General features: G+C 44.8%; 1 protein-coding gene across 1 annotated transcript; it reads left to right on the plus strand.

Moving 5' to 3' along the window:
* Positions 1-1,181: 1,181 nt before the first annotated feature.
* LOC146801358 (cystatin-B-like) lies at positions 1,182-23,291 on the plus strand. Its single transcript, XM_085621017.1, has 4 exons — positions 1,182-1,292; positions 1,512-1,669; positions 8,276-8,377; positions 22,998-23,291. The coding sequence occupies exons 2-4, from the start codon at positions 1,604-1,606 to the stop codon at positions 23,124-23,126; spliced, it is 297 nt and encodes a 98-aa protein (XP_085477143.1). The 5' UTR covers positions 1,182-1,292; positions 1,512-1,603; the 3' UTR covers positions 23,127-23,291.
* The last annotated feature ends 989 nt before the right edge of the window (positions 23,292-24,280 follow it).

Here is a 24,280-nt window from a genome sequence, read left to right on the forward strand (position 1 = left end):
TAGCGTTGACAAAAGTCGCGCTAACCGCATTCATCGCTGGAATTTTTACACCTGCTCAAAACACTTACCTATCTACACAATGGGAGGTGGATTGTGGGGCTGAATCCACCAGGGCATATCAGCAAGCATTCCCCTATCGCTGGCCTATTTGCGCTGGATTCCATGTGATGAACAGGCATTTCGCCGCTATCGCTGGATTATCGCATTGGAGATATGCGTTGCTAATAGCGCACTATCTCGGCGATAAAATCCAGCGATAGCCGGCATTAAGAAAATGAGCGCCAAGCGCGCTTTGCGATATTTATCGCAAAGCGTTGCTAATATGGCCCTAGGTTTCTTAGTTCATAAATAGCATGGTCATCATGGTGTGGGTGCAAGGCATGAATGTCTCTTAAGTTCATGCTCAACAACTAACTCTTTTTTATAAACACCTTTCAATGAAGTCGTAGAATCTGATGGTTCTAGGGTGAAACGCTTCAGTGTGTAAAATAAATACACTTTTTGGAATTTTGAGGAGTGTTAATCATAATGATATATATATGTGCATGAGTTACATGCTGAACGTTCTCAAAGACTGGCTCGTGCATGCGTTTTTAGAGCCACGCCAGAAAACCTCGGCTTTCCCTGTTAATTTGCTGGCTCCCTCACATAGATGTCCAAATAAAAATATGAAACCTTAGTCAATATGCCAGCAAAATTAGAACGGCAGCAACAGACCTCATTTATACGTCTGCATTCTCGAACCCCTTTTTTCGAACCCTACAAACCACACCCAACATTTCGGATTGACCCGTCGTCTAAAACACAGCAACTTGTGGGGGTAGATTTTCAACATATTTTGCTCCTCGGGCTGCTTGCAAACAGCCCCACCTTAATCAAACAACACGTGATCACATGACTCACGCGAACTCGTGCTGGGGCAAACTATCATCAGCGGGGTGGGGGGCGTGCTCAACAACAACTAGGCCCAGTTGGTGCAAAGCGATGCAAATCCGTTTAAACAAGTCGGAAAGGACTATGTACTGTAAACTTCTCGTTTCTTTACGGACGTGTCAGTTCTGCTGTGGCTTCACTTCGTATTTCATATTACTGTCCAGTGGTATAGTCCATGCGATTGGGACACCGGAAACTACGAATTACCAAAGATACGTGTCAACCACAGAGCCCAACTTCAGCAGTGTTTGGAAGCGGCGCTGCAGTAAAAGAGTGACTTTGCTACCGAGTTTAAATGTGACGAAACATTTATATTTAGATTTACCGTTGTTGTATTTCAATAATGAAGTTAACTTTCGGTTTGTATAATTGTGTATGCTTCTTTTTTCTGTTATAGTTACGTGTTAGTTTATTGGCATAGCAGGCTTCTACAATGTGATCTGTTCATGACGATCTTTTTGTATTTCATGAAAAGAAATCCTATTTGGTCCTTAAATAGCTTTCTGTTCTAAGATGGCCGCCGTATGTGCGCTGTATTTGCGGAAGTGAATATTCGTGTCCTTTCTTTGTGTTGTCAGCTACCGTTTAAATGGCTTGATGCTTTGCCGCAATCAGCAGATCACTTTCAGACTCATCATCTCTAGACGCGAGCAGTCTTCAGCCGTCAATCATGAAGTGCGGTGGAGTAGGAGATGTCAAGGATGCCACCCCCGAGGTGCAGAAGTTGTGTGATGAGGTGAGACAGGCAATCACAGATTTCCTATTTGAGTGTCTGAACAACAATTTATTGTTTTAGTGCATGGTTAATATTTTAGAAAGTGAGACTGGAGTCAACGGGGCAATCGAGACCTGATAGCGCTGCTCTCTACGCTTTAAAAGCTCAGTGGAGAGAATGGCTAAAGTTGTAAAAAAAATAGAAGGAAAGTGAAATTGAAGAAGAGGGAGACAAAAAAGGGGTAGAGGATATGGTGTAATGGGTAGAGCTGCCAACTTTGGAACTTGAGAACCAGGTTTCAGTCTTGGCGTTGCCTCAACATCCTGAGATTCTGGGCAAATCACTTCATATCCCAATGCCTAAAAAAAATAATTAATGTGTCCATGTAAAGCACTTTTGGGTAGATTTTGCGCTAGATCAAGCTACAAATTAAAAGTGAATGATGAAAATTATGGAGAAGAAAGCTGAAGAGGGTGTTAAACAATTTCCTGGTCTGTGGGGAAAAGAGAAGGATGGTTGCTACCTAGCATGCAATATCTTAATTCTCTCCCGCAGTCTAGGGCTCAGTTTAGAGGTTGTTGGTATTCCAAGAGGTGGTGCTGAATGTAGATAACAATCCATCATTGGAATTTCCTTCATCAAAGGCATGGAATGTTAAAAGAATTTCCCCTTGTGGATTCTCCTCTGGTTTAAACGCCGCCTCCAAGCAGAGGAGGGCCTTCCATTGCTGTCAGCAGCAAAGCAATTTAGGTGGCACGTGAGATTATACAATTAGGTATTGTACAATGGTATGCAGAGGGAGGTGATAGAGGTTGATAGGAGAGAGCAAGACAAGAGAAAAAGGCTAGGTTTTCAAGACAGAGCAATTAAATAACACTATAAGGAGAGATACAAAATGACAGGAGAAATATGGGCATGAGAGATATAAAATTAACTGACGAAAGAGCCCACAGATGAGGGAGAGCGGGGTTTGCATCCAGAGAGAAAGACCGGAAAAGACAGAGGGGACATGTGAGAGACTGGGTGAAGGACATAGGTAGAATGACAGACACCAAGGAGAGGAGAAGTAGAGTATGAGAGCAAAAGAAAAACTAGAGAGAGGTGCAAAAAAGTGACAGCAGGAACACGAGAGGTGTACCCAGCACGTAAGAAAGGGGTATAGAGACAGAGAGAAACATAGGCATGTGGAGTGAATTCCTGCAGCTTTTCCAGATTCAAATCAAGTCTCTAAGTACAAGGCTGCTGAGTGACAACCAAAAGAAGACCCCCCCCCCCCCTATTTTCTTGAGGATGAACAGAAGCCTCCATACATGATGGAAGCGCATGGCTCTCTGAATCATGGCCTGAAATAATACAGGATATTGATGGATTATTTAGGTGTGAGGGAGCACAGATTAATGGACCAATAGGTGATATTAGAAATAGGGGGCCTCCAGTTGGCAGCGGCTGGTGTCAAATAGTGACCCTTCTTCCTAAGTCAGAGTAAGGGGGGGCTACACCCTTTGATAACCCCTGCTGAACCCTGTGGTAACGTAGCACGAGCAGACAGGCCTATCTCAGAGGCAGTGTGTGAAGCATTTATGACCAATCACAATAACGTTGGAAAGACGCTACAAAACGGACACCACAAGCATGTATAGAACAAGCATTGGCATAGCCAATAGGTCTCGCCTTTGGGACCTTATAAGTGTTTAGCCATGCAACAGTTGATGTTGTTGCACTAAGGATTGTGCTGCATAACTAAATACTTATAAGGTCCCAAAGCGAGACCTATTGGCTATGCCATTGCTTTTTCTCTCTCTCTCTGCCCTCCCTTCTGGACAGTTGAAGAAACTTTAAACTAGTTCTGATCAGTGTGGTACCTCTGATTTGTGCCATTTGTTTAAAATTTGGGCAAAAAAATTTTTTTTTTGTTAAACGCTATAAATTAGACAAAGATTAAATATTTGGTATTTTTCCATAAGTGGTGAGACTCATATGAATACCCTGTGGTTGAAAACTTACTCTAGAAAGATACAAATGGTGTTACATGACTTTCTACAGGTAGCTATATGCATTTCTGTAGTTAAAAAAGAAAATTACATCGTTTCTGCAGTTTTAAAAGCCTGCTAGTGAAAGCAGCTTTTGTTTTTATTCTCCATTCTTTTTTTAAAGTATTAATTACATAAGATATATTTCGCACTTCGAAGAAGCAGAAATATTTTGAACCGAAAGGAAACAGGTTTGAAGTATGCAGGCTAGTCTTACAAAACACTGCAGCATCTCATCAACACAGGAGTCGTGAATAACTTGGTGATCTTTTCATCTTCACTGAGGAGATCCTCGAAGCAGTCCTGCTGTTCTTAGGGTTGCAGTTTGGTTGGACAAAACCTTTTAGAAGTGTGTAAAATATAATAACCGCAGTCATTACATGTGATTGTATATCATCATCACATGACTAGCTACATTTGAAGGGATTTTGTTTGTGAAAAAACAAACCATTGTGTAGTTTTTGTGGGCAAACCAAGGACATAGGAGCAAAATGTGTTTGAAATAGGTTAATATTATAGGTGAAGCCTCCAGTTCGAAGTATCTTGACATTGAAATGGATAATGTTGCTGTGTTAAACTATATCTGCATAGCGCACGAACACCGTAGTTGTGAGTCTGCAACACAAACCCCCTCTCACCACTAAAGCTGTGAGGCAATTATTTTCTGCACATTACAGGCTCCTCACCTACTCACTTTCGTGCCAGCCATGCGACTCCCAGCTAGAGGAGAAAGGCAATCCCCCTCCTCATAGCAGGTTCACAATTCATTAAATATTACATTCCCAGCAATATGGAAACCGAACAGCAGCAGAACAGTAAACACAACGAAGGGTGCTAAACAAAGCAGATATGCACTGTGAGAAAGTGACCTGATATATGCTGTCCACTAGTTCTAGTGGGCACCTTGTTTCAGTCCAAACAACCCCTTATTGGTTAGAGGTTAAAGACCGCCTTTATTGAAAGCTATCCGCCCTCATTGACCACAGTGGTCACATGATCTCTTAACACCGCGTACTATCGTACGGAAGCCTATGTTGGCCAGTGTGTTCCATCATCACTTTTTCTTCTGGAATCGCCTGATCCTTTACACTTCCGGTGATGTATAGCTCCCTCCTGCGCTGAAAGGGAAAAGTAGTGTTGAAAGTAAGTATAATGTTTTATTACAAACAAATATTCTCAGTATTTGTTCTCCTTGATTTGTACATCTTTCTCAAAAGGTTCCACCAAAGCCTCTGAATGTTGCAGGCAGAGCTTCGGGACATCAACCCTGGTACAAAGTCCGACCTAGAGCTCTTGACATTTTTCAAGCATGCCCACTTCCATCTCTTTGTTTCCTAGCTCAAGCCAGTGCTGTCCTGTAGCTACAGTAAGACTGGTATCGTCTTACCATGCTTGCAAATGGTAGAGTTGGTTTCTTTAACCGTCTCTGCTGTCTTGAGGCTTTCAGGAAAGTCTTGCCTCTGTCGGTATAATGTTGCGCTTGTCTGTGTAGTGTTGCCCTTGGTAATCTTAATTGTTGAATTCACAGCTTTTAAGACTAACTCCTTCACGTTTCACGAGTCCCCAAAAAGGTAAGCGCTTGATAGTCTGAAGGAGGATGGCAAAGTACCCTTTCAACCATCTTGGTTTAGCTGTTAGAAAATAAATGCTGCCTCTGAACGGGTTCAATACCTTCCCATATTATAAATAGTCTGCTTCCAGAAAGGTGAAGTTAACATTCCAGACAAACTAACTCCTCTCGCAGCCTTCGGGCAGTGAGGGTGAGGTGGAGGGGGTCTTGCAAGATAGAATACATTTTATGTTAGCTGTGTGCCTCGCGTGGCAAGAACGAAAAAAACACGCGACACTGCCCAGCCCTAGCTGGGGGGGGGGGGGGGGGGAAGGAAGATGTTTATTCCCAGCTTGGCTTAAACATTACATTATTTCCCACTTGGAGACCCTAGTCGTGAAGCAGTGTAGCAAGTAAAGTCCGCTAGGCATTGTGCAGACTCGCAATGCCTAAGTGCACTTGAGCATACATGCCAACCCTCCCGATTTAGTCTCCCGCCTCCCGATTCCTGCAAGCAAAAACCCGATTCCTCGGGGGTTTCAGGTGACAGGGCTTGGTATTGTGTAACGTAAATTCTAACAGCAATAGTTAGAGTGGCGATGCAGGGGCTCTAGAAGGGGTGAAAAATCAACAAAGCCCCATTAACCAGCTGTTTCAGCCCGGGCTGCCACGAGGGGGGGGGGGGGAATGTACGCACTGCCAGCAACCTGCCAGGGTGCACAACACTTGTATTACCCTCTCTCTGCCTGCCACTGCGCTCCATGCTTCTGAAAAAACGTGCATTTGCGTTTCAAATGTCCGATCCTGCAGCAGCACACTTCCGAAGCTCTTACATGACAGTAACCCGATTCAAGGCCCCATTCTCCCACTTTGCTCTTCTGAAATGTTGGCATGTATGCTTGAGGTCTGTATTTGAGGTGACCAGGCTGATGGTGAAACATAGGTGACTGCTGCCGGTCGAACACCTTCCTAGACGTGTTTACACTCTGTGCTTAAAACAGACATTCAGTGTACTTTCACAGCTACTCGAAGGACTCGTCTTTGTTCCTGGGAACTGCTGTGCCTTTGAGCACAGGAATGCACCAGGGCTGCACCCTTGAATAAAAGGGCATGGTGCAGCTGAAGTCCAGTGCCTCACCCCCAAGATGTGCAAACTCTCGACGTGTTTGCCCTGCTCTATTTATTCACGTTTTTGCAAAGTGCTATTGTGTCTCCTAGAGTGACGGTTCCATACCTGGTGTAGTGTCTAATCAGGGTCACACATCTCCATTCAGTATACTTCACGTAGCTACCCTTTTCTTACCAGGTTCTCAGTTAAATGCTCAGTTGCTGTTAACTTCCTCGTGCTGTAGTTCTCAGAAATGTGTGTTCTGCTTTATTTGTGTGTGTTCTTGGTCAGTGTTTTACCTGTCGTTAATGCCACCTCACCATTGCCTATTTATGGATTTCTGACAAGTCTGTTAACTGCAGGTGAAGGCTTTGGGTGCCCTGTCCTCCCTTTTGTGTGCTTCAGACATAGCAATCTCTGGTGATTGGGGGGGGGGGGGGACTTCCGACCTGATCTGACTTTCCAGCCAGTAGACACAACTATGCTCAGGTTTGTAGTTTTGCACTTTGTAGAATCTGCCAACTTTGTGCTACTGACAGAAATGACCCTGATTGCATGAGGAGAGTTGGCAGCTATGTTAAGTTCACCCCCCCCCCCCCCCCCCTCAGATCCACTAGCCTGCACAGATGGGATGTGGCTAGGAGCAGGAGTCTCCCTCCTGATACTACTAAGAACCAAAAAGCTTGTACCATTCGCACAAGGTGGGCAAATGTCTCCAGAGTGAGCAGCGGGTCCTTCCAAGGGCTGATTATAGGTGTCTGTAGAGTTGTCGAGGGCAGCCACATTGGCGCTCATTAATGCCATAGGTACAGCATGTTTGGGCTTCTACGATTGTTCTGCTTCTCAAAAGATGATGCATCCTTCACTCAAGCTCTGTTCACTGCTTCTAATAAACAAATTCAGTGAAGTGCCCGAGATAAGGCCGCTTCTACAAACGCCATTTCTGAGTGGGAAAACGGAACACGAGTGTGTGCTGTGTCCCCTGCTAGATCAGAGTAAAACCAACTTTGGCAAAGCCAATAGGTATCGCCTATGCAAGAGCTATTGGCTTTGCCAGTGTGTATTAGCCATGGCGAATAGCAGTCACACTGGTGTACAACACGGCTAGAAGTTAGTTTTGTGGAGTGTCATAGTGCACTGCCATTACACAACACATTTTCAGTTGAAATGACCACTACATTACACTTGCACAGACATGCAGTTTATACTATGCAGCCCACAAACAATTTGTGGAAATGGAATCCTATAGTGTATTGATTTGTTTTGATTGTATTAAAATATTTCTCGCTCACTTAAGAATTACAAAAAATGCTTTCCTAATTCTGTTATATTCTGAAATATTTGCACAGTTAATCTATAGATATTTTACATTTGTTTATTAAAAACGTTTTAGAAACTACTCACAGGAAGGGGGAAGTATGTTTATCCCAACACTGAGATTATATTGCCTTTTGAGCAACTTTAAAGAATTTTGATTCGTTGTAGTATGACCACTCCAAAGTCGGAAGCAAAGATAGCAGCCAGTCCTTTGCACAATGAATTAGCCATTGGGGGGGAGGGAGGGGGAGGAGGGGAGTTTGTTCAATAGTAAATGCATGTTGACCGATGTGATTTGAATTTCAATGCTTATTTAGAATTTTGCAATTCACATGTTTCTTGAGTTTCACGTGACTGGTATAAGCTGTCTACAGACTAAATTAAGTAGCACAGTGTGCATCTGCCCTTCACCACACTGTGGATGGTGCAGACCATGGCGGAAGCCTCTGCCGAGGCTACGCAAATACCCTGCTCGCTTCCCTGCATGTACACAGCACCGCCATAGTCCACGGCCCTCTGAGTTTGCGATTCTCTGCGTTTTAGTTCACTACCTTTCTTCTATTTAATCCTTCATGGCTACATTCCTCTAAGCTTTGTATCCCTGTTTGTTGTCTCTCCTCTAGTTAAAGGCAGACGTGGAAAAGCATTCTGGGGAGAAATACGATGTATTTGTCGCCATTGAGTACAAGACTCAGGTTGTTGCTGGAACTAATTACTTCATAAAGGTAAGTGAATGTCAGTGTGTTTTATGGTAGGTCACTCTGCTACATTGGTATTATTGGAGATTCCCGCAGTGAGCACGTGTCTGTGTCTGCTCGCCCACTAACCTAGAGGAGGAGAGGCTCCCAATCCTGAGGCAGCATGGCCGCTCACTAATGTAGTGAGGGAGTGGCTCTTAATGTAAAGGTCGCGGAGCCTAATGTAGGCGGTGAGCCATCTGTTGTGTAGTGAGGGAGTGGCTCTTAATGTAAATGTCGCGGAGCCTAATGTAGGCGGTGAGCCATCTGTTATGTAGTGAGGGAGTGTCCTCGTAATGTAAAGGTCGCGGAGCCTAATGTAGGAGGTGAGCCATCTGTTGTGTAGTGAGGGAGTGGCTCTTAATGTAAAGGTCGCGGAGCCTAATGTAGGCGGTGAGCCATCTGTTATGTAGTGAGGGAGTGTCCTCTTAATGTAAAGGTCGCAGAGCCTAATGTAGGCGGTGAGCCATCTGTTATGTAGTGAGGGAGTGTCCTCTTAATGTAAAGGTCGTGGAGCCTAATGTAGGCGGTGAGCCATCTGTTGTGTAGTGAGGGAGTGTCCTCTTAATGTAAAGGTCGCGGAGCCTAATGTAGGCGGTGAGCCATCTGTTATGTAGTGAGGGAGTGTCCTCTTAATGTAAAGGTCGTGGAGCCTAATGTAGGCGGTGAGCCATCTGTTATGTAGTGAGGGAGTGTCCTCTTAATGTAAAGGTCGCGGAGCCTAATGTAGGCTGTGAGCCATCTGTTATGTAGTGAGGGAGTGTCCTCTTAATGTAAAGTTCGCGGAGCCTAATGTAGGCGGAGAGCCATCTGTTATGTAGTGAGGGAGTGTCCTCTTAATGTAAAGGTCGCGGAGCCTAATGTAGGCGGTGAGCCATCTGTTATGTAGTGAAGGAGTGTCCTCTTAATGTAAAGTTCGCGGAGCCTAATGTAGGCGGAGAGCCATCTGTTATGTAGTGAGGGAGTGTCCTCTTAATGTAAAGGTCGCGGAGCCTAATGTAGGCGGTGAGCCATCTGTTGTGTAGTGAGGGAGTGGCTCTTAATGTAAATGTCGCGGAGCCTAATGTAGGCGGAGAGCCATCTGTTATGTAGTGAGGGAGTGTCCTCTTAATGTAAAGGTCGCGGAGCCTAATGTAGGCGGTGAGCCATCTGTTATGTAGTGAAGGAGTGTCCTCTTAATGTAAAGTTCGCGGAGCCTAATGTAGGCGGAGAGCCATCTGTTATGTAGTGAGGGAGTGTCCTCTTAATGTAAAGGTCGCGGAGCCTAATGTAGGCGGTGAGCCATCTGTTGTGTAGTGAGGGAGTGGCTCTTAATGTAAATGTCGCGGAGCCTAATGTAGGCGGAGAGCCATCTGTTATGTAGTGAGGGAGTGTCCTCTTAATGTAAAGTTTGCGGAGCCTAATGTAGGCGGAGAGCCCTCTGTTGTGTAGTGAGGGAGTGGCTCTTTAATGTAGAGGTCGCAGAGCCCAAAGTAGACAGTTACCCGACTTTTTACCATGAGGATGAAAGGGCATCTTGTGTAGACCCAGTAAGCCAGCTGCTTCCTCCAGTTAGGGTGAAGCGGTCACTGAATGTAGAGTATGTCTGCTTCTTCCATGGCTGTTGGATGGCAGGCTGTTCATTCTTAGCAGCATATCTGTTGAAGTCTCCCTAGGGGGTATTTGTGGTTTCTTTTCAAATTCCCTACCTCAGCGAATGGCTTCTAAAGAATACATAAACGAGGTGCTGTGAATACACAATCGTGCTCTTAACAAAACTGTTCACTGGACTATTTATTGCCAACGTGTCTGGAAAAGCGCACAGCAACAAATTATTTATTGTGCCTGGACCAAACACATTTAAAGAACAGGGCAGGAATACTAAGGAATGACCCCTGTAATCCTTGCACGTGAAACCTGTATCCCCTTCTGCCAAGTATAACTTGACTGCGTTTGGCTATTATGAATTCAAATCATCCATCGTCAATCACTTTGTTGTACAAAGTGATTTTCACAACTGTGCACCAATATTATGAGCGAAGCCTACACAAACGTCCAAAAGCCGCTCTGATACCTTTAGCACATGCGTATGGAACCCACCGAGGCTGGATCCCAGGTAGAAATGAATCCTGGGAAGCTTGGTACAAATGTATCCGGTGGAAGAAAGTCAACCAATTCTTTGCTTTGTCCAGTCCCAAACAAGACTGTCGGATAGTTCCCTTGGTACGGGTCCGTTACTCTAAGCTGATGCCAGTGTGATGATAACATCACTACTTATAATTGTTTCCTCTTGGCTTTGTGCGTCCATGATTCTGCTTTTAATCTGATTAGCCAGTCTTCTTGGAACACATGTAATTACTGTCAATTGCTGGCGTGCATCCTGTTGGGACAAAAAAATCCCTTGCATGGTAATGGACGTGTACCCTTCCCTGAGTGCCCCAAATGTAATGGTGTCTGACTCTCGAATGATTAATTTTGTTGTCATGCGTAAATGAAACTGTGTGTTTGCCATGACCTAGGCCTGTCTCACGGATTGCTGTCTGTTTGGACCGGGAGGGGCAACCAAAGTGCCATCCTCCTAGTGGTGAAATGCTACTGGCTTTGCCAGGAGTTAAGGAGCACTGAGGTGGCAGCATAAAATGCAGTGATCAGTACGAGTGAATAGGGCCCTTTTTTTTTTTTTTTTTTTTTTTTTTTTTTTTTACCTGTGACTGGAGTGTGGCCTTCAGGCTGACTCCTTCAAAGTTCCGCCACTGTGTGCTTAACTCGCCCTAGGCGATCCTCGCTTTGGTGTGTAGAGCTGCACAGTACACATGCAATACATGTGCTAAGTGTATGTGTGCCAGTGAATGGTACAATGCATGGAAGACTTAGTTCCATTTTGGAAAACCTAGGGCTGCCTGGAGGAATCTGAGGAGAGGTTAAGCAATTTCCACCCCTCAATACCGCCCCCCACACGCCGAACCCCTGACCAGCCCCAGCAAATTTGTGTATTGTTGCATTTCTGTAAGCTGGGTGGTGGGGGGAGGGCACTCTCTAGCATACTTCAAACTGGGCTCAATGATTCTAGCATACTTCAAACTGGGCTCAATGATTCAGAGAGTCACTGGATGAGTGTGTGGGGGGAGACCGTGTTGAAGGCTGTGGAGAGTTCTAGGAGGATGAGGGCAGCTGTTTCTCCTGTGTCAAGTAAGGCTCGGATGTAATCTGTTGCTGCGATCAGGGCTGTCTCGGTGATGTCGTTGGCTCTGATGCCCAACTGGGAGGAGCTCAGTAGATTGTTTCTTTCCAGATCGGTGAGTTGGAGGTTAATGGCTTTCTCCATGACTTCCGTGGGGAATGGTAGTAGGGAGATGGGACGGTAATCCTGGAGATCTCTGGGGTCTGCGGACTGTTTCTTTTGGAGGGGCCTGACCTCTGTCTGCCTCCATGCATCAGAGAAGATGGTTGTAGTGATGGAGGCGTTGAGAATGGTGGGGAGCTGGTGGCTGGTCTTGATGCTTCAGCGGCTGAAGAGCCAGAGTGGGCAGGGGTGGGTTGGTGGGTGGATGCATTTCAGCAGGGTGGTGGTGGTGGTAGTAGTAGTAGTTAGTGTACTGAGTTGTTGCCATGTGGTTTCTGGTTGTATTCAATGGGATGCTGAGGATGTTGGAGAGTTGGAGTTTGAAGTTTGTGTAGATGGTTATCTTGTGGTTGTGAGGGAGCCACAGAGTTCTTGTGAAATAAAATGAAAACCGCATTTATTAAGCGCGTAGCTACCCAGGGGCATCCCAGTGCTGAGGCCGTAACCAAGAGAACATCATAGCAACACTTGAGGGAAGAGCCAAGTTTTTAGCAGTTTCCGAAAGGCCAGATGGCTGGGTTCCCTCCGTGGGCGGAGAGGGAGGGTGTTCCACAGCCTAGCGGCATTATAAGAGAATAGGGGACCGCCACTTCTGACTTTCATGATCCTGGGGACGACGGCCAGATGCAGATATCCGGGCGTAGCAGTCTATTCGCCAGGTAAGGCTGGACAACGGAATGGTTGATTGCTGGTCCATTCCCTGCTAACATCTTGTGGGCGATGCACATAGCCTTAAAGTTAACTCTCTCCCGAACAGGGAGCCAGTGGAGGTACTTCAAGGCAGGTTTAGCAGATTGCCGGTTCGAGGTCCCCACAAGAATCCTCGCTGCGCAGTTTTGCACCTTTTTGGAGTTTTGCAAAGGTCGAGGCCGGGGCTGCAAGGTAAAAGGCATTCGCGTAATCCAAGCAGGAAATAAGTGCCTGTACCATAAGCTTTCGTGCCTGGAAGGGAAGAAGTGGGAGCACTTTGCGGAGCATCCTTAGGATGCCATAGCAGGAAGCTGCCACCTTCCGTGCCTGAACCATAAAGCTGAGGCCTTGATAAAGCCAAATGCCCAGACTCTTCATCTGGGTCTTGGGGGCAGGGACGGGTCCCATGCAGGCAGGCCACATTTCATTCTCTTTAAAGAGACTGATTGCCAAGAAGCATCAACTCTGTCTTGTCCCGATTCAATTTTTGATACTAGTGGTTCATCCACTTGGCTACCTCTTCTAGACCGGGACAGAGGCATTATCAGAGTGGTTCAGTGCTACAACCAGTTGGATGTCATCAGCATAAGTCACTTTGTGAACCCCAAAAGGGAGCATAATCTCCGCGAGCGGGGTCCTATAATCATTAAAAAGGGAGGGACTCAAGGACGATCCCTGATTTTGAAGTAGCATCACCCTCAAACCTGGAAGCATCTCTCTTGCAGGAATGATTGCAGCCATGTTAAAGCTACTCCGTCACCCCCAAACTTCTAAGTCAAGGGACCAAAATTTAGTGATTGACTGTGTCGATGGCCGCGCTGAGATCCAAGAGGTTGATAGCTGTTGAACCTCCGGCATCAATCTTTTTACTGTTCAACAGTTGCTAACCGAGCAGTTTCTGTTCCTTGATTTGGGCGAAAGCCAGTTTGAGGGGGGGTGGTGGAAGAGGTTGTGGGATTCCAGAGATGTCGCAAGCGCTGAGTTGACCTGTTTCTCTGCTATTTTACTGATTTCCCCCCCCCCCCACCCCGGGAGAAGCAAGATGGCGCGATAATTACCCAATCGATCCAGGTCGAGACTAGGTTTTTTTAGAAGAGACCTAACCATCGCTCTTTTCCACAGAGGTGGGACCACTCCAGTGGAGATGGAGGCATACTTTCATCTGGGTCATTTCCTTTCGGAGAACCTGATCTAACGTGCTCTCAATCCAGTTGTTAAATCTTTCATTAGCAACAATTGGATCGAAATCAGGGATCGGCTTGAACTTTTCTAGCTCCAATACCCACTTTTCTGAAGGAAGTTTATGCCAAGGATGTGACCTCGTTCTTATAGGCCTGGTTGAAGGGGTAGTCTAAGTGAGGGTCCTAGAGAAAGGGATTAAAAAATGATCGGACCAGGGTATTGGAATGGGTACCGTTCCAGTTAATTCCTCTAGGTTGGAGAATATGGTATCTAGGAGGTGACCCTTCACATCGCATTAATTACTGTTTGAGCTGGTACGCAACAAGATCCTTAGTAATCTCTGCCGCGGCCACATGTGAAGGATTATCGAAATGTAGATTGAAATCACCCAGTAATGTAAAATTAGTAGGGGTACTGGTGAGATTAGTTGCCATCTCAGGCAGTGATTTAGAGAATTCCCCCAATGACCCGGGGGGACGATAAATTAGAATACCTGACAGGGAGACCGTGGGGGTATTCCCCCAATGACCCGGGGGGGGCGATAAATTAGAATACCTGACAGGGAGACCGTGGGGGTAAATCCTATCACAAATAGAAGGTTCTCACAATCTATTAAAGGACCACCAGAAGCACGGCAACTGAGGTGACTTTTATAAATGATGGCGATCCTGCTGCCTTTACCTACAGTCCGGTCTATCCTCTGAATTAGGTAACCGGGAGGGGGAGTTTGGACAATATCAGGATCCGGTCCTGAATTGAGCCAAGTTTCTGTAAGAAACAAGACTTCCGGACATTCTTCCCTTAGCAGAATGAAGATCTCCACTGCATGCTTGGGCAGCGATCTACAATTCAGCAGAAACATTTTATAAGGCTCGTAAGGGGCTGAATGGTTTGGGGGAGCGTCTATAGTCTGAATAGACATGCGCGCAGCCAGAATCCAGACTGCCAGGAACAATGGAGTGAGCGCAAATCACCATAGTGGCTACGTTTAACTGTCTAAGCTGCTCAACATTGTAATGATAGACGTGTAGGAAAAGAGGCAGCGTTTGTGGCCCCCGGCCGGGCACAGACTGGCTTGCCTATGGCACGCAAGCGGCGCGGCCGGCCCAGCATGTGTTTTTGTAGCTGGCTGGTGCAGACTGACCTGTTGGACTCTCTGACTCGCTCTCTGACTCGCTCTCTGACTCTCACTAATTGACTCTGACTCTCACTAATTGACTCTGACTCTCACTAATTGACTCTGACTCTCACTAATTGACTCTGACTCTCACTAATTGACTCTGACACTCACTAATTGACTCTGACTCTCACTAATTGACTCTGACTCTCACTAATTGACTCTGACTCTCACTAATTGACTCTTGACTCTCACTCACTAATTGACTCTGACTCTCACTCACTAATTGACTCTGACTCTCACTCTCACTAATTGACTCTCACTAATTGACTCTCACTCTCACTAATTGACTCTCACTAATCGACTCTCACTAATTGACTCTCACTCTCACTAATTGACTCTCACTCACTAATTGACTCTGACTCTCACTCACTAATTGACTCTGACTCTCACTCACTAATTGACTCTGACTCTCACTCTCACTAATTGGCTCTCACTAATTGACTCTCACTCTCACTAATTGACTCTCACTAATCGACTCTCACTAATTGACTCTCACTCTCACTAATTGACTCTCACTCACTAATTGACTCTGACTCTCACTCACTAATTGACTCTGACTCTCACTCACTAATCGACTCTCACTAATTGACTCTCACTCTCACTAATTGACTGACTCTCACTCTCACTAATTGACTCTCACTAATCGACTCTCACTAATTGACTCTCACTCTCACTAATTGACTCTCACTAATCGACTCTCACTAATTGACTCTCACTCTCACTAATTGACTCTTGACTCTCACTAATTGACTCTTGACTCTCGCTAATTGACTCTGACTCGCTAATTGACTCTGACTCGCTAATTGACTCTGACTCGCTAATTGACTCTGACTCGCTAATTGACTCTGACTCGCTAATTGACTCTGACTCGCTAATTGACTCTGACTCGCTAATTGACTCTGACTCGCTAATTGACTCTGACTCGCTAATTGACTCTGACTCGCTAATTGACTCTGACTCGCTAATTGACTCTGACTCGCTAATTGACTCTGACTCGCTAATTGACTCTGACTCGCTAATTGACTCTGACTCGCTAATTGACTCTGACTCGCTAATTGACTCTGACTCGCTAATTGACTCTGACTCGCTAATTGACTCTGACTCGCTAATTGACTCTGACTCGCTAATTGACTCTGACTCTCACTCACTAATTGACTCTGACTCACTAATTGACTCTGACTCTCACTCACTAATTGACTCTCACTCACTAATTGACTGACTCTCACTCTCACTAATCGACTCTCACTAATCGACTCTCACTAATTGACTCTGACTCGCTAATTGACTCTTGACTCTCGCTAATTGACTCTTGACTCGCTAATTGACTCTGACTCTCACTAATTGACTCTGACTCTCACTAATTGACTCTGACTCTCACTAATTGACTCTGACTCTCACTCACTAATTGACTCTGACTCTCACTCACTAATTGACTCTCACTCACTAATTGACTGACTCTCACTCTCACTAATCGACTCTCACTAATCGACTCTCACTAATTGACTCTGACTCGCTAATTGACTCTTGACTCTCGCTAATTGACTCTTGACTCTCGCTAATTGACTCTTGACTCTCGCTAATTGACTCTTGACTCTCGCTAATTGACTCTTGACTCTCGCTAATTGACTCTTGACTCTCGCTAATTGACTCTTGACTCTCGCTAATTGACTCTTGACTCTCGCTAATTGACTCTTGACTCTCGCTAATTGACTCTTGACTCTCGCTAATTGACTCTTGACTCGCTAATTGACTCTTGACTCGCTAATTGACTCTTGACTCGCTAATTGACTCTTGACTCGCTAATTGACTCTTGACTCGCTAATTGACTCTTGACTCGCTAATTGACTCTGACTCGCTAATTGACTCTGACTCGCTAATTGACTCTGACTCTCGCTAATTGACTCTGACTCGCTAATTGACTCTTGACTCTCGCTAATTGACTCTGACTCGCTAATTGACTCTGACTCGCTAATTGACTCTGACTCGCTAATTGACTCTGACTCGCTAATTGACTCTGACTCGCTAATTGACTCTGACTCGCTAATTGACTCTGACTCGCTAATTGACTCTGACTCGCTAATTGACTCTGACTCGCTAATTGACTCTGACTCACTAATTGACTCTGACTCTCACTAATTGACTCTGACTCTCACTAATTGACTCTCACTCACTAATTGACTCTGACTCTCACTCACTAATTGACTCTGACTCTCACTCACTAATTGACTCTCACTAATTGACTCTCACTAATTGACTCTCACTAATTGACTCTCACTAATTGACTCTCACTAATTGACTCTCACTAATTGACTCTCACTAATTGACTCTCACTAATTGACTCTCACTAATTGACTCTCACTCATTGACTCTCACTCATTGACTCTCACTCATTGACTCTCACTCATTGACTCTCACTCATTGACTCTCACTCATTGACTCTCACTCATTGACTCTCACTCATTGACTCTCACTCATTGACTCTCACTCATTGACTCTCACTCATTGACTCTCACTCATTGACTCTCACTCATTGACTCTCACGCATTGACTCTCACTCATTGACTCTGACTCTCACTCATTGACTCTGACTCTCACTCATTGACTCTGACTCTCACTCATTGACTATCTGACTCTCACTCATTGACTATCTGACTCTCACTAATTGACTATCTGACTCTCACTAATTGACTATCTGACTCTCACTAATTGACTATCTGACTCTCACTAATTGACTCTGACTCTCACTAATTGACTCTGACTCTCACTAATTGACTCTGACTCTCACTAATTGACTCTGACTCTCACTAATTGACTCTGACTCTCACTAATTGACTCTGACTCTCACTAATTGACTCTGACTCTCACTAATTGACTCTGACTCTCACTCACTAATTGACTCTCACTCACTAATTGACTGACTCTCACTCTCACTAATTGACTCTCACTAATCGACTCTGACTCGCTAATTGACTCTTGACTCTCGCTAATTGACTCTTGACTCTCGCTAATTGACTCTTGACTCTCGCTAATTGACTCTTGACTCTCGCTAATTGACTCTTGACTCTCGCTAATTGACTCTTGACTCGCTAATTGACTCTGACTCGCTAATTGACTCTGACTCGCTAATTGACTCTGACTCGCTAATTGACTCTGACTCGCTAATTGACTCTGACTCGCTAATTGACTCTGACTCGCTAATTGACTCTGACTCGCTAATTGACTCTGACTCGCTAATTGACTCTGACTCGCTAATTGACTCTGACTCACTAATTGACTCTGACTCTCACTAATTGACTCTGACTCTCACTAATTGACTCTGACTCTCACTCATTGACTCTCACTCATTGACTCTCACTCATTGACTCTCACTCATTGACTCTCACTCATTGACTCTCACTCATTGACTCTCACTCATTGACTCTCACTCATTGACTCTCACTCATTGACTCTCACTCATTGACTCTCACTCATTGACTCTCACTCATTGACTCTCACTCATTGACTCTCACTCATTGACTCTCACTCATTGACTCTCACTCATTGACTCTCACTCATTGACTCTGACTCTCACTCATTGACTCTGACTCTCACTCATTGACTCTGACTCTCACTCATTGACTCTGACTCTCACTCATTGACTATCTGACTCTCACTCATTGACTATCTGACTCTCACTCATTGACTATCTGACTCACTAATTGACTCTGACTCTCACTAATTGACTCTGACTCTCACTAATTGACTCTGACTCACTAATTGACTCTGACTCACTAATTGACTCTGACTCTCACTAATTGACTCTGACTCTCACTAATTGACTCTGACTCTCACTAATTGACTCTGACTCTCACTCACTAATTGACTCTGACTCTCACTCACTAATTGACTCTCACTCACTAATTGACTGACTCTCACTCTCACTAATTGACTCTCACTAATCGACTCTGACTCGCTAATTGACTCTTGACTCTCGCTAATTGACTCTTGACTCTCGCTAATTGACTCTTGACTCTCGCTAATTGACTCTTGACTCTCGCTAATTGACTCTTGACTCTCGCTAATTGACTCTTGACTCTCGCTAATTGACTCTTGACTCTCGCTAATTGACTCTTGACTCGCTAATTGACTCTTGACTCGCTAATTGACTCTTGACTCGCTAATTGACTCTGACTCGCTAATTGACTCTGACTCTCACTAATTGACTCTGACTCACTAATTGACTCTGACTCTCACTCACTAATTGACTCTGACTCTCACTCTCACTAATTGACTCTCACTCACTAATTGACTGACTCACTCTCACTAATTGACTCTCACTAATTGACTCTCACTAATTGACTCTGACTCGCTAATTGACTGACTCGCTAATTGACTCTGACTCGCTAATTGACTCTTGACTCTCGCTAATTGACTCTTGACTCTCGCTAATTGACTCTTGACTCTCGCTAATTGACTCTTGACTCTCGCTAATTGACTCTTGACTCTCGCTAATTGACTCTTGACTCTCGCTAATTGACTCTTGACTCTCGCTAATTGACTCTTGACTCGCTAATTGACTCTTGACTCGCTAATTGACTCTTGACTCTCGCTAATTGACTCTTGACTCTCGCTAATTGACTCTTGACTCTCGCTAATTGACTCTTGACTCTCGCTAATTGACTCTTGACTCTCGCTAATTGACTCTTGACTCTCGCTAATTGACTCTTGACTCTCGCTAATTGACTCTTGACTCTCGCTAATTGACTCTTGACTCTCGCTAATTGACTCTTGACTCTCGCTAATTGACTCTTGACTCTAGCTAATTGACTCTTGACTCTAGCTAATTGACTCTTGACTCTCGCTAATTGACTCTTGACTCTCGCTAATTGACTCTTGACTCTCGCTAATTGACTCTTGACTCTCGCTAATTGACTCTTGACTCTCGCTAATTGACTCTTGACTCTCGCTAATTGACTCTTGACTCTCGCTAATTGACTCTTGACTCTCGCTAATTGACTCTTGACTCTCGCTAATTGACTCTTGACTCTCACTCATTGACTCTTGACTCTCACTCATTGACTCTTGACTCTTGACTCTCACTCATTGACTCTGACTCTCACTCATTGACTCTCACTCATTGACTCTCACTCATTGACTCTCACTCATTGACTCTCACTCATTGACTCTCACTCATTGACTCTCACTCATTGACTCTCACTCATTGACTCTCACTCATTGACTCTCACTCATTGACTCTGACTCTCACTCATTGACTCTGACTCTCACTCATTGACTCTGACTCTCACTCATTGACTCTGACTCTCACTCATTGACTCTGACTCTCACTCATTGACTATCTGACTCTCACTAATTGACACTCTCACTAATTGACTCTCTCACTCTCACTAATTGACTCTCACTAATTGACTGACTTTCACCCTCTTGTTATTTATGCCCCCAAAGCAAAACAAGCATTGGCATAGCCAATAGGTCTCGTCTTTGGGACCTTATAAGTGTTTAGCCATGCAACAGTTGATGCATGTGCTAAATGTGCTGGCGCCTGGCAGCCTAAGCCCACTTTTACCTGACTGAAGATTTCACAGCCCTGAGGGCATGACCTCCGCAGACTGGCAAAGTGCTGTGAGGTCCTACCTACTCTCCTTAACCTCCCTCCCCCCCCCCCACCACCACCAATACGGCAAGGGGGCTAATCACAGACTGACTCTGACCAGGGCTTAAAGCAGTGATGCCCAGAAGTGCCCAGGGCAGACTGTCCATTAGTGAGGTTCGGTGCAGTCAGCAAGTCTCACTAACCCATCCCACTTTGTGACTAGTAAGGGAAGGTCCTCATCTCAGTGGCTGTCCCAGGTCGGCCAGTGAGAGGAGGTGGTGGGATCTTCCGGCAGTCCCTTGCACGAAGCCTCCAGGAACCATAGCTTCCCTCTTGCCACCCAATGCCACTGCCCAGTAATGTTTTTTGTTGTTTTTTTTAATTAAATGTTGGGGTTTTGGGTGAATGTATGTGTATTTCTGCATTCTGTGAATGGATGATTGAGTGCATGTGGATGGGTGAGTGTGTGCACATATGCTTGTTTACCGCCCCCTGCTCAGGAACTAGAATATAGGCAGGGCACTGGAATTAGATGGTAGGGCAGGCTTAATTATGTGGCAAGAAAAAGCTGAATTATGCAGCACATTTTTTGATTGTATTATATCATTTTGTATTTTTTTGCACATAGTAACACTATCTGGACCAAGATTTCACCTCATTAGTACCAGTTTAACAGTCCGGTACATAAATAAGCAACTGCAAAGTGTCTTCCAACGCACGCAGACCTGTATCCCCACGTTAGTAACGTTGATCCATTTGGACCAGGAACTCCTATATAATCTGCTGGCGGTCGCTAGTAGATAGTTATAGTTAGGATCGTGTTTCCATAGGAAATCTGAAAATTCTATTTTGAATAACTTTGGCGCCGGTTGACGAATCCTCGCGAAATTGTCAAAACTAATGGGGCGCTCAGCTCCTACCCTGAAAGTCTCGGGGTGATTCGTCAAGCGGGGGCCGAGAAAGGGGGGTCCCAAAACGCATTTTCCCATAGGACCTTTAGTCGAAGGTACAGCCCGAACGGCTGAACAGAATTACTTGAAATTTGGCAGAGAGGTAGTCCTCAGGTCAGGAAGTGCCTTTTGCATATATGGAGTCAATCTGTTTAGTATTTCCTGAGAAAATAGCATTTAAAAGCATATAAATATCTATAGGCGCACACCCTAACGTGCGCGAGTGTAATTCTGATTGGTGGTTACATGTCAGTCAACGTTCGAATCAGTAGAAATCAGGAAGTGTCGGCCGCCATTTTGTTTGTTTTGGATGCAAGAGTGAAAAAGAGGTGGCGAACGTGAAAAGGGGGCAGGGTAGAGATTTCCTGACCCCCCTAGTCTTTGTCAGGGGTGAAAAAACATTTAAATTTTCTTTTAAAAATATCGCACGGTGCACCATGAAAAAAAAGTAAAAAAAAATACATATATATAACTTAGCATTTAAAAAACCGTACAAATTCACAACTATAACTCGTGCGACCGCCACTCTATCACAAGGATGATGTCATCAGTGATGTCATGAGTGATGCCACTGACCATGTCATGAGTGATGTAATATGTGATGGTTATGAGCAGTGGATTGCGGGCGCGCGAGTTAGTTATCTGAACTAACTATAACAGGTGAATTTCATTGGTTTTTTACGAGTGAAATGTCCACCTAACTATAACGTGTGTGAAACCTATGGTTTTTTAAGTGAATATATATATATATATATATATATATATATATATATATATATACAGAAAACGAGAAGGTTGCCCTTGAAGGAACGCCAGCACAACAGGTAAGTAACTCCTTGCTTTATTTGAGGCTACAGGCACCACTTCAATTCTCCCCCACTCAGCGCCAAATGCATTTCGGGCTCCATGCCCTTGTTCACTGGCATTTCAATAGTCCCGTTAGCCTTGTGGACTTTTAAATCATTAACCCCGCCCTAATGGGTCTTCAGGTGTCGCAATGGATACTGGGTTTAGAAGTCCTGTAACTGCTCCATCGTGGGTGCTGCACGGAATTAGTGAATTAAACATATATATATTTTTTTATTTTTTTTGTTCAAATCTGCATATTATGCAGCAGATGGGTTATGTGGAATATCCCTAATTATGCAAAAAAAAAAAGGCTGCGGCTGCAGAATCTCATAATTCCAGTGGCCCTTGATATTGGTGTATTTGCAAGACTTGATTGCTGCATATTTGCTGTTGTTTTAAGGCCGCATTTGATATTTTCAAATAAATTGACAAAGGGCAGTGCTTGTATCGGCTCTTCATATCATAGATGAGTTGTGAAGTGTAAGGCTTAGTATTTTAAATATGGATGGGTCTCCTGGCTGTCCTCTCTCAACCCGTAGCTTTTCATGGACTTCCATAACCACCATTCCCCGACCTCCAGAGGAGCACATGACCCCATGGCGGTCCCAGGAAAAATCTGAGCAGGTCTGCATCTTTCATTGGTTCACCCTGAAGCCAGCGTCCAGTCCTTGCCTAAGCCAGCTCTGTCTCTAAACATTTTTTGTTTTTGTATTTTTTTATTTTTTTTTAAATCGTGACCTAGTAACGTTAGGAAGTGGGCAAATTTATTACCAGTAAATGTGATTTTATTTTCTCTTCCTGTACCTGCGCTAAATTTTACATATATTGTTTCTTTTCTCCTTCAGGTTCATGTTGGCAACGAGGCATATGTACATCTGCGTGTATATCAAGCCCTGCCACATACCGGGAAGCCAGCCGAGCTTTCTTCCTGTCAGACGTCAAAAACCAAGCATGATGCGATAAGCTACTTCTGAGCCTGCCGCGCCTGCCCATACCCCCGTCCCACTCGCCCACTTAATCATGGGTAGCACAGTTGCTTGAGTTGTCTAAAGAATGTATTCTGCCTTTGATGCTTCTGTGTAATGCATTCCAAGTATACTTTTGCACATATTTTGATAAAGTAATCATTGTAGACTTCATTTTCATTTGCGTGGTTCTTCCTGATGTGTCGAGCTGATGGTTGTTGCTGAAAGAAGCCAGCTTTCTGTGGTGGCCTCCTGCTTGGTCTGTTTGCCATCTACTGCTAGCTCTCAAAGGCCTGGTGTTAAGTCTTTAATAAGGCCATCGCTCCCACTTACCTGGCCAAGAGTCGAAGGCTCCTGGTCTGCTTCTTTGGGCCATCTGTCGCAAACCAACTATCCCACATGCAGGTACAGTTGTCTGGAGCATATGGCAGCATGCCTCAGCATGTCTGAGTGTTTAGCGCTTAGTACTTTCTGTGCTGCAAAAGTTGCCTGTAACATAGGCCAGTATGTGTCCATTGATGCTGTATCCTTTCCTCCCCTGTAGTGAATTCATGTTGATACAGGTGTGACAGCTGTATCTTTCTGGGGCTAGCCTCATCCATGGGCTGCACTCTGTTCGAAATTCCTGCCTCTGGACTTAATGTGCAGTGGTAAAATCTAGCCAATTATGCATTATAGGTACCTCTATAGATGTTACAAGTAATTGCATAAAAGCAATCGGTAGCAAAAAATGGAACCGTGGAGAAACCTGTATTCTCTTTTTAGGAAGCACTTGGGGACTCCCTCCCACTTATGTTGTATGTATTTGTATAGCACACAACTCGCCCAGGAGGGTGTCCTGGTGCTGAAAACAGAAGCTGCATTGTCTGAGCTTGGGCTAGGTGAAGAGCCAGATCTCCATTTTCTTGTGGAGCTCAAATACGAAGTAGGAGGCTCTGATGTGCAAGGGCTGGTAGTTCCAGACTTTAGGAGCAAGGTAGGAGAAGGCACGACCACCAGTTCTGAATATGTTGGGCAGGGGGTGCATGGGGGAGGGTGAGTAGGAGTCCTGCTGAGCAGAGGTGTCTGGTAGGCTTATGGAAGTGGTTGTTGAGGAACATTGGCCCAATGTTGTGTAATGGTGACATGTGGTGCCTACCACCAGTTAGTAGACCGTTTACTTG

Source organism: Triturus cristatus, chromosome 8 (assembly GCF_964204655.1).
Source record: "Triturus cristatus chromosome 8, aTriCri1.1, whole genome shotgun sequence".
Lineage (NCBI taxonomy): Eukaryota > Metazoa > Chordata > Amphibia > Caudata > Salamandridae > Triturus > Triturus cristatus.

Bases quoted from the DNA above. Each gene is read 5' to 3' on its own strand.
- LOC146801358 (XM_085621017.1), top strand. From the start codon at position 1,604: ATGAAGTGCGGTGGAGTAGGAGATGTCAAGGATGCCACCCCCGAGGTG. The intron at 1,670-8,275 runs GTGAGACAGGCA...TCTCTCCTCTAG, and splicing joins TGCAGAAGTTGTGTGATGAG to TTAAAGGCAGACGTGGAAAA. The intron at 8,378-22,997 runs GTAAGTGAATGT...TTTCTCCTTCAG, and splicing joins GAACTAATTACTTCATAAAG to GTTCATGTTGGCAACGAGGC.